Source organism: Phymastichus coffea, unplaced genomic scaffold, assembly GCF_024137745.1.
Source record: "Phymastichus coffea isolate CEN01 unplaced genomic scaffold, Cenicafe_Pcof_1.1 PCOF00037, whole genome shotgun sequence".
Classification (NCBI taxonomy): domain Eukaryota; kingdom Metazoa; phylum Arthropoda; class Insecta; order Hymenoptera; family Eulophidae; genus Phymastichus; species Phymastichus coffea.
The window spans coordinates 2,921,984-2,933,633 of NW_026706848.1; the positions used below are offsets into that span (position 1 = coordinate 2,921,984).

Below are 11,650 nucleotides of genomic sequence, written 5' to 3' on the forward strand. Positions count from 1 at the left end.
CAGTCGCAACTACAGTCCACGGATACTCGATCGTGCGCTTTCCCATTAACCCTTTCGGTGCTTGTTGCTCAACCGTATACTTCTGACATTCGATACATTCTGCAACAAAGTTTTTCACGTCATACCACACTCCGGGCCAATAGTACTCGCGTGCGACTCGATCATACGTTTTCTCCTGTCCGAAGTATCCTGAAGACGGCTCGCGATGGGCGTTTCCCAGGACACGCTCCCTGTACTCCACAAGCATCACTAAGTGCCAGCACTCCTCGCGGTTCGTAATCGGATCAAGCAAATGATTGCGCATGTACCTGTACAGCATGCCACTCTCAACCACGTCGCGCATTCGCCGCAGATACCATGCAATTCGCGTTTGCTTAAAATTCGCGTAAGTGCACTATGGTCCGTCATGACTACGAAGTGTATACCCTCTATATATGGCCGGAACTTCTTCCCGGCGAACAAAACCGCTAAAAATTACATCTCGCTCACCGTATAGTTCCGCTCGTGTGGGTTTAGCATACGACTTGCGTAGCAAATCGGATGCTCGCCATCGTCAAACACGATTCTGCACGAGGCAAGCTCCTACAGCGAAGGATGAACCATCATAATGCAAGTAGAAAACGCGCCCGAAATCCGGCCGCGCAAGCACCGGTGCTTCCGTTAGCGCTCTCTTTAGTCGCTCAAAAGCCTCCTGTTGCTTCGGGCCCCAGCTCCACAGTTGGTCTTTACGGGAAAGCCTCGTGAGCGGAACCTTGATCTCGCTTTCATGCTCTATGAATCGTGCATACCAACCCACCATACCGAAAAATCTACGCAACTGTTCCAAGCCTGTCGGAGCCGGATAATTGACTATCGGGAGTATTCGGTCGGGATCGGGACGAAGGCCCTCGCAATCCAAGTGATAGCCCAAATACGTAACCTCGGTGCAGAATAAATCTGATTTTTCCAGATTAACCTCTAAACCTACCCCGACCAAACGACTTAGCACGCGCTCCAACCATCTCATGTGGCTCTCAAGGTCCGCGCTCACGACCAACAAATCATCGAGATACCAAAACATATTAGGCTCGTATTCCGGACCGAACAACGCGTCCATCAGCCTCATAAACGTCGGAGGTGCGTTAACCAGCCCGAACGCCATCCTTTCAAATTCCCATAACCCAACCCGAGACCCGGCACTGTAAAAGCAGTATACTGCTTACTCTCTTCCGAAAATGGTATCTGCCAAAATGCAGCCCGTAGATCGATCTTCGATAAATAAACCGCGCTGCGTAATTTATCCAAGATCGAGTCAATGCTTGGCATCGGATATGCATCTACCTTGATTACCTTGTTCATGGGCCTGAAATCCAAACAAAAGCGATAACCACCGTCCGATTTCCTAACAACGGCTGATGCGCTGCACCATTGGCTATCCGACGGCCCAATTATCCCGGCTCTCCACATTCGCATCGTCTCCTCTTGCGCGAACCTCAAATTCGGGGGAGACATTCGTCTCATCGGCGTCTTTATCGGCCGCGCGCCTCCCACATCGATCATGTGCTCTATCACGCCGGTTACGGCTGGAGATTCTCTTTGCTCAGGGACGATCCGGCGGACCAACGCTAAGATTCGCTCCCGCTGAGACTTCTCATAGGTCGTTAGACTAGCGCACTCCGGGAACACGTCGCCCACGCACTCATCGGAACCCACGAGGGCTGAGCGCACGAGCTCGCCTCACCTTCCACGACGCGCGCCACGATCCCGCGCGATGGTACTCCCTCCGCGCTTTCAACTCGAGCTCCGCTCGCATCCACCGTTCGTTCGCCGCACCACGCCGCGGGCTCGGCGGTCACACCGATCGTAATGCTGCCCTTCTACGCGAATCTCACAAAACCGCTCAACCTCTCACCTGTGACCGCCACTTGATCTCGGCAGATATTCACATCGGACGTCGAGCTACCCTGTTTGCTAGCTGGCACGCTCGCCCCCGACACAACATCCCCGCGCGTCTCCCTCATCCGCGACGGTCCCGATGCGCAAGGCCAACTAGGAATAAGCGCAGATTCGTCGTGTTGGCTTAAGGGCGTGAAAGTCGGAATTTCGAAAGCGGTTGTAAGCGCGAAAAGGTAGGATGTTCAAATAAAGTAGCGGGATATAAATATATTAGAACGTTTACAAAAATCTTCAATTGTAAATAATTTACAAAGACGATCGGAGGGAGGGAAAGTACACGTTGAGCGAACGAATAGAGAGAGAGAGAGAGGGAGAGAGAGAGAGAGAGAGAGAGAGAGAGAGAGAGAGAGAGAGAGAGAGAGAGAGCAAACCATCAAGCCTATGTTCGTCGACAGTTTCTATGCAGGTCTGAGTTAAGGCGCGCACATAATAGATGAGTCGCCACGTGCACCATACAGCTCTAGCTCCTTCGGCAGAAACAGTCCCTCGTGCACCGGCAGACTTATCCTCTGCTCTACTAGCCGCAGCTCACGTGTCTAATCTGTCCGAGGAGTCAGGCGACGTCGCAATTTGCTCACCTAGTGGAGACACTCACAACTAGAGAAAGCTTGTGCTAGATCGAACACCAAACGTCTCCCACGTAACTCTAAAGGCGAAGAAAAAGGGCAGAAGGACAAAGCTGAGGTTAGGCCGAAGAAAACGGTCGATGGGACTCCGGCCGCTCACTAGCGTGTCGAAACAGATACCACTCGCGCCGCGGGCTCAACTACGCGATTCAGTTTCAGTAAGCCAATCAGTGCGCGTTGTCACTCGCTAAGGCGCGACTACATCTCTCTCTCTCTCTCTCTCTCTCTCTCTCTCTCTCTCTCTCTCTCTCTCTCTCTCTCTCTCTCCGCGCCTTGCTGTCGCGCACGGAAGTGTCTCTGCGATTTTGTATCTCTCTCTCTCTCCTTACTTATCTTGTATCAGAACAGGAGTGTAACTACATATGTAAATATACAATAAATAAACATAAATACAATAAATTCGTTAATACATAGGATAGGTTTGGAGAATAGATAGGTTACATTTTCTTATCACTACTAGGAAGAGAGAGACATAACGAATCATCAATTTCACTCGTTATAAATTTTGTATTATTTTATTTTTTCTTCATTGATCCTCCAATCTTGAGCGGGCGAATCAGCTTTCTCGTTGTTTATTCGGCTGGGATTAAAATTATCTTACGACGAACCGCCTCATTACTCTTGATCAACATTTCTTCGGACAACCGCGTGTCTCTCAGCGCCTCCGAGCGCGCTCTCCCCTGCGCCACGTCATCCACCACTCTCAGCTATGCGCATTGGTCAATTACTTTCCTACAATAATCATTCTCGGATCTGCGCACGTCCTCTACCATGCGCGTTTCCACTATCCGTTCGACTCCTCTAATCGCGCCCGGTCGCGAATCGCCAGCTGCTGTCGCTTAACCCGGCGGCTAATTCTCCTTTTTCTCCCAATTTCTCTACCGCACCCGCTCTACCCGCACTCGTTCTCCGAAGGACCTCCTGAACACGCAACGCCCACTGAAGGGTAGTTAAGAAGGGGTCGTCGTGCGGTCGACGGCCCCCGCCTGCGAGTTTTCCTGCACGGCCCTGGCGCAAGTTGGACAAGTTTGAAAAACGGATCCAACCCTACCGCACACCTGGCAAACCGATGTCTGCTGTGCCTGGTAAAGGAAACAATTATTCGCATAACCCCCTGCCTGTTTGCACCGATAACACGCGCCCACCGGTCTGTTTGATTGCTCGGGCACTCCGATCGGCGGTGATCCTGCGCACCGCATCCGAAACAAACTCCCGAAAAGGGGCGACCCGAACCCGGCGCGGGCCTATAAACGGCATTCTGCGCATTACGCTGTTGCGGCACCAAACTAGGCGGCAAACCGTCAATCGGGGCCGCCATTGGAACCATCTGGAGAAGCGATCGCAAGCTCCCCACAGCCGGCGCATTCGCGCTCTAACCTTCTCCACAAGCTCCAGAGGGTCTCGGTTGCTGCGGGTTTGGCTGATCAGCCGTCGCAACTGCAACCTCGCCGCTCTCCTTCCTGCTCCTTTTCACGACGGCACTGCCGTTCTTTCACGAATTTTTGTTTTTTGACTCTTCTCTTTCACCATTATTTCCTTTATTCTGCTCTATCACGGCTACCGACGCCCCTTTCGCATTTTTCGGCGATCCCGAATACGCAGCCGCCGAAATCTTCATCTTTTCCGCTCCAAACGGAGGCTTCCAACGCTGCAATCGCTCATTTTTTATCTCAAACTCCGCGCCTATCTTCTTAAATTCGCGAATATCTTTTAATGTCTTGCTACCCAGAAACTGCTTATACTTCGAATGCAGTCCCTCTATCAGCAAAGCGAGCTGTTTCTTCATTGAAGGTCGCGGATTAAAGTGGCGAATGATGCATTGAAACGCAGCCACGTACTCATTCAACGCCTCGTCCTGACCCTGCGTTCGCGCGGCAAGCTCGTGATACAGATCCATCCGATTCAACCGCCTACAGAACTCATTCTTAAAGTCCGCTATAAATTCGTCCAGAGACTCCCACGACTCCTCGTTATTCTCTGACCACAACGCAGCCTTACCCGCGGTCGTAGTACCGATGCTCTCCAGTACCTCCTCATCGGTCAACCCGTAAAAGCTCAGGCATTTTCGCAACTCGACCAGGTATTTCTCCGGAGAAAGGCCGCCCTCCTTCGTGAACCTCACCGGCCACACCCACATCGCCCCAGACTTCCTCAGCAAGGCTCGCTTCCCAGCCGATCTGAGCCGCACTCCTCATAAACTTCCGAATCGAAGGAAAATTGCCAATCATCGTCACTCTCCGGTCCAGCCAGCTCCTCGTCGCGCTTAACACCTCGTCGCACTCACATGGTCCGCAGAGTCACCGTCGGCGAGCAAATCGCGCGCGCGCGCCTCTCCCACGACGCGGCACGACGCGCGGCTCCCACTTTCGTCCGCGGCGTACTCGCATGGAGCGACGCCCCATCATGGTCGAATACGGTCCGGAACATGCCACCGTCGCCCGGATCACGGGCAGTATCGCTAACCGACGATCCCCTAGTCGCGGCGCTCGCCGGCGAGCCCCCCACGCGGGCAGACGGCACGTTCAGTGTTGCACGGCCCGTAGCTCTTTCTGCTCTAGGAGATTGGGGCGCCCGTGCTGCCGATCGCTTCATGGCTTCTCGGTCGACCCGATATACCGTGTTCTTGCTATCGGACATCTGTTGCTGAACCTCGCGCCGATATACCCATCACGGAAAAGCTGCCAGCATCTCCCACACTTGCCCAAACGGACCGTGCTCCTCTCTCGGTCCCTCCTGTTTCACGGGCTCGCGTTCCCTCACGTTCGGTCTCATCTCCATAGGATCGGACACCTCCGGCAGATTAGAAGCCCTATAAAAGGACTCACGCGCCGGGGTATCCGCATCCCTCTCGCCTATTTGCTCCATGCGCTACGGAGGGAGAAGGCTTACAAACTCCGACCTGATCCCCCACTGCCCGCGCCCTAGCGACGGCATCGCGACCACCGCCTCTCTTTGCGCGCTAGCTTCAACTTCTTTACCGACGCTCCTGTACGGGAAATCGGGGACCCTTCCTGACGCGAAATCATCAGGTCGCAGCGGAGGGTCAAGATCAGGCCTCTCGCATGCCACCATAAACCGCAACTCGCGATCACGCAATTCGTCAATTGTACCGCGCATATTAAGCCGCCTAATTGTCATGAGGTTTATCAACTTGACGGACTCGGTTTCCTCGATCTTCTTCTTCAATACATTCACGCGCGCGTCTTTAAGAATACGGCGCATCTTCACGCCGTCTTTGCGCGCGAGGGGTATCGCGAATCAAAAGGGGGGGGGGGGAGCACCCACGCAGCACTGCTTACTACAATAAATAAACTCTCTCTCCTGCGCGCTACCGCGGGAGGGATTCTCTTCCTCGAGCATTAGCTCGAGAAACTCCACGAGTCAGCTGGTTAAACGCTCAATTCAACACAGTCAAAAGAATAGAATTTACTGTCACTCGTCATATATCCAACATGCAAAACTACTCGCTACTACAAACCGTCCACACACACACTCAACCCACGTCTCTAATCGTTCTATTTTCACGGCCACCGAGCCGGTTCAAATTTCAGACCGATGCGCGGGCCGCACCGGCAACAGCGCAAGGCAACGATCACGAGTCCGCCGAGAAAACTCTCTTCTCTACGCTTGTAAACAGACGCCCGATCCTAGCGAACGCGTGACTGTAAACAAAATAACGGGCCCTCGCGACCTTTCGTTGTCCGCACACCGATTCGATGCTCGACAGGCGATAATAATGCGCGCACTCACCCAGCTCTTTCGCTCCTCTAAACGCGTAAACAACATGCCGGCAACCAACAAGTTTCTCCTATGTACACACGACACCACTGCCGCACTCACTGTGTAAACAACGGACTCGCCAGCTAGCACATTCCAAGCGAGCCGATGCCTAGCGATAATGATAACAACAACACTGCTCGCGCTTGCCTACACTTACTTATACTTCGTCACCAACAATAAAATAAAATTAATTCGCACTACTGACCGTTCCCGTTACGCGGTCGACCCCCATTCCCCACAAGGGATACCATGTCATGAGTTCTCTCCTATTGCTGAAGAAAATGACGAATTCTTTATAGATTGGGGCCCGGAAGGCCAATCTGCTTCGCGGAGGACGCAAAAGGCAACGTTTCGACGCGCACAAAAGGGAATAGGCAGGAATGGTGAACACAATAATCACTCGAAACTCGCTTAATACATACTGCCGGGCACCGAGCATCTCCCACCAAAAACCCTTGAATAGCGGGCAATCGGCGGCAACTCACGCGTGCCAACTCTGCCGGCTTCCAAATCATATTCCTTGTTCTCTCTCTCTCGCTCTCTCTGCCACCGGGAAGGGAGAGATGTCGACGGAGCCAACGGCGCGAGCCGTGGCTCTCGTTATAGTATTAATAGAGTTTAGGGGTAGTTCACCCTCGAAATACATAAAAATGAAAAAACGCCGAAACACATCAATTTTTTTTTATCATTTTCTAGATTAAAATATATTTTTCAATTTTTTTATGATGATTTCGATAATCTACACGAAAAATCCACTCAAAAATGTAGTGTTTCCCTGATACATCGTAGGGGTTGCAACCCCCCGAGTCTAAAACTATGCGGTTTTGTTGTTTTTAACCCTTTCACGGGTACATTTTTCTGCTGCACTTATCCTAAACATGAAAGTGTACATAAGGGTTTTCGAGGTTGCTGATTACGAATATGAAGTCTGATTTTCAAAATTTAAAATGGCGGATCCAATATGGCGTACATAATTTTCAAACATTAGCTTATATAAATTAAAATTTGTATACTTAGGTTTTTGGGGTCGTTGAATACGAATCTGATCTCCTAAGTATAACATAGTATCTCAATTGCAACAAAATTTAAGGAGGATGGTTGGGAATGTTCCCTTGTTAGCCGACTACCAACCACCTCCAGATCCTCTTCAACAGTCAGTAGATGTCTAGTGGCTGCATGAAATTTAATATTTCATCAGAACAAGTTTTTGCGAAAAAAATTCGTAAGAATTCTATTATTGTTAATATACGTTAAATCAAAAAAATAGATCATGTTAGTAGTTTCAAACGTATGTATAAATTGTAAATGTATTGTAACTTTTGATTGCATCAATTAACATTTTAATGTCGTTAAAGATAAACTCATCCCTCAATACGAGCCCAACTGCCGCCTCAATTCACTCCTGGTATGTTCGTTGCTGGTGCGCATACATTTCGCACCATTAAAAATTAGATTCTTTATTGCGACCATAGATTAGTAGGATATATTAAAGAGACTAACACAACTGTGACAAGAAAATAATTGGTGTGACATAAAATAATTGGTTTAATTGTCGTTTGACGACAAACAAAACATAATAGTTCTGGCCAAGAGAGTTAGGTGTAAGCAATAAATACAAATATCAACAACACCTATTGATTACGACTAGTGAAAAAGAGAGAGAAAATAAAAACACATCTAAGCTGACTCAAGTCGCGACGAACTCAAAACACTTCAAGGTAAATAAAACTTCGCAAAATAAAAAGCTTTCGCCTACCTGATATCCGATATAGTTGCTGCACACAACGATGAACGTGTAGTTTTAGAGGCGCGCGAGGGTTGCTAGTGTTGGTCAGTGACCTCTGATTCCTCGTGGCGTCCGGTGAGCGATGGGCTGGAAGATGATAACAATATCAATTGTTTAGATTTAACGCATGTTATTAAGAAATACAATAGAATTATTACGAATTAGTTTCGCAAGAAAACTTGTTGTGATGAAATATTAAATTTCATTTCTAATCAAAACTACAACAGAATAGAAATATTGTATCAACACTAATTAACAGGACCATAATACTATCTCATATATCTTTTAATCAACACAATTTGGACATAGCTAAAAGTATTCTTCGTAATGATTCGTATCCTTACGAATTTATAGATACTTGTATTGAAAATAAATTAAGGAATAAAGATATCATATATGTAGTAATAAATCCACAAAAATTTCACACAATTGCAACCTTTCCAATCTTCAAATTACTATCATTTGTTGAAAAATTTTATTACAAAGCGAGAAATTACTGAAAAAATATAACATACATTGTATTCCTTCAATAAATAAAAAATTTGATAATATTATAAAATTAAGAAAAGAAAATAGTTGTAAATAAAGCTAGACGGGAGTGATTTATAAATTTAACTGTAACTACGAGGATGGTTAAGTAAGTTCTTAGAAAATCCAAGAGCTGGTGCGCAAGGTATCTTAACTTATATTGCTACAGCAAGCGTCACTTCTAACTAGAGTACTGTCAAAGTTTCAGTCAGTTTTTATCGTCGAACAAAGTGAACAACTTTTGCTTATTATCAACAGTGGAAAAAAGCGAGTTCCGAGCGTTCATAAAACATTTTTATTTAAAACCTTATTTCGGAAAGAATTAACGCTGAGGTAATGCAGTTTATGGTGTATGTGCCCCTGTATTTGCAGCTGTTTACAATTGGGTAATACTAAGAATAAGTTCTTAGAATCAAGTAATGATAGCACTCGAATTTTTTCACAATATTTCCAGCAATTTTGAATTTTGCAAAATTTGACAATTTCCAAAATAAAAAAAATTGCTCAAAACTTTTCGAAAAAAATTCTGGAGTATTCTATGAGTGATTCTAAGAAATTTCTCTTTTTCACATTCTCGAAAAGTTTATACTTCTCAAAGAAAAAATTCATGAATGTCTTGGCAAAAATATTGTCATTAACGCGCCATTTTGAAAACACTTAGTAAAAAATCGATCTTAAAACCATATGTATACGAACCATGTACCATATTTCTCATATTATGAAAGCTTAGATACGGCCATCAGTTATTGAGGTTTCAATTGGATTGCAGAACGAGAACCATTCGAAAAATTATATTTTACAAAATACGTTTCGCAAAAAATGACAAGAATAAAATGTTTATAGAATTAACCAAAGAATACGTGACAATTTGTCCGACGTATTTTGAGCAATTATTTTATTTTGCAAAAAGTTGCTATTTGCATAAACAAAAAATTTTCTCAGAACTCGTCGAAAAAATGTAGGTGTATTCTTCAATTAATTTTAAGTATTTTTTCTCTCTTAGTACTTTTTTCATAAATTCATAGTTTTCGAGAAAAAAATCATAAATTATTTCAAAAAATTTTGCGGTTTGGGCGCCATTTTGAAAATTCTAAGGTGAAAAATAGATCTTTAAACCATGAAATCTTAAAGTTCAACCATTTATTCTGTTGGTTAAAAAGGTTTCTGGTCAATTTCCAACGTGAAAAGCTTTGAAAACTAGATTGGAAAAAAAGAGAGAGGAGAATTCATGCTTTTATTTTGTTCAAACTCCATTTTGTCATAAATATTAATAACTTTGATCAGTTTTAAGTTCACCAAAGAAAGGGTTTATTTCAAGCTTTTAAAATATGCCCCTCTTAATTTTTTTTTGACATCTATAGAATAAGATACGAGATGCCAAAGACTGGTAAATCGTAAGTCGTGTTTTCGGTCGAAACGGGTTAATGTACCGCGTCGAAATATTTATATTCTGCATTGTTTTATTTATCTCATAAAATAATTATTTCTCAATGATTTTTAATATATGTTTACATTTTGAATTCTGTTATTATAATATATTTTTACATATTTACGTGGCAATAACATCTGTCCATATATTCTGTATATCAACTATATAATAGTATATCTTAATAAAAGCTTTATTTTGCTATTTGATTTCCATAAATAATAAAAATATATCACTCATACAATATATTTCAAACCATTCTTCTTTTAATTCAGTAATAATTAATTTTAGAATTCGTCAAGAAGAAGCTGATAGACAGTATCAAGCCAATACTACGCCTCATCATCATCACGTTCAAGAAAACGAAGATGGTGAAGAAGGTGAAGATGAAACTTTCCATGGAGATGTGACAAAAGAATTACCCACAGATGAATCAATTATTGATCCTATTGAAGAAAGGCGTACTTTAGCCGAAAGAAATGAGCGCCTCCATGATCAACTTAAAGTACGATGTATTGCTATAAAATAATCATATCATAAAATAAAAATTAACTCACCATTTTCATATTTTTCAGGCTCTTAAACAGGATTTAGCACAATCACGAGACGAAACGAAAGAAACTATCATGGACAAAATTCATAGGGAAAATGTTCGTCAAGGTCGTGATAAATACAAAACATTACGTGAAATTCGTAAGGGTAACACTAAACGTAGGGTGGATCAATTTGAGAATATGTAAAGAATGTTAATCAAGACGCATTGTATATGTGTTAATTTTTTCATTATAGTTTAAAGATTGAAATATACTTGTGCGCTTGCTATAATCATAAAGTTTTTTATGTAATAAGTTTTCATGTATCTGTCAAATTATAGCTGAAATGATTAATCTGACTAATTAAGAAAAACTTGCCAGTACTGACAAGATTTTTATTAAAAATAGATACACGTAAATAGTACATTCAAATAATGAGCTACCAATACTATGTTCAATTGCTACAAAAGAAATATCCATAAAAATTCTGTGCAAATATTCATAAAAATTCTAATTTTCAAAAATAGACAATTTTCCAAAAATTTTAAGTGAAGTTAAATAATATTTTAGTAAATTTCACGATGGAAATAGGTTTTATAAATTTATATAAGCTAAATATAGTAACACAAGAATTTATGAAAAAATTGAAAATCTAGTAAATAATTAAATTTCTATTTTATTTCCTCTACTTAAAAATATATTTTATGTTTCTTACGTCTAAAAAAATATAAGTTTGAGAAAAATTATTCGCACTTTAATATGTAAAACAATAAATACAAATATTAATAAAATTTTTTGCTATGATATCTCGTAGGTGTTAAGCCAATTTTTAAGTAAGTTGTCAATTATTTGCACATTAAATGTACAGATGTATTGATTAAATATTTTGATTTAGAATTAATTCTCAGAATAAAAATGTATCGATTAAACAGTTTCAATATCGGATGTATAATTATCTTTTCCAAAAAAAATAAAAATATATTGTTACCGTTTTTTTATTACTCCAATTATATTATACGAAAAATTTTTAGAAATA

At 43.3% G+C, this 11,650-nt stretch overlaps 1 protein-coding gene across 1 annotated transcript in view; it reads left to right on the forward strand.

Moving 5' to 3' along the window:
• Nucleotides 1-11,427, forward strand: part of LOC131663665 (moesin/ezrin/radixin homolog 1) — a 458,293-nt gene extending 446,866 nt beyond the window's left edge. The window contains exons 8-9 of the mRNA XM_058934196.1: nt 10,373-10,586; nt 10,657-11,427. Of these exons, the coding sequence (XP_058790179.1) occupies nt 10,373-10,586; nt 10,657-10,821 (379 nt within the window). The 3' untranslated portion in view covers nt 10,822-11,427. The remainder of the gene's footprint in view (nt 1-10,372; nt 10,587-10,656) is intronic.
• The last annotated feature ends 223 nt before the right edge of the window (nt 11,428-11,650 follow it).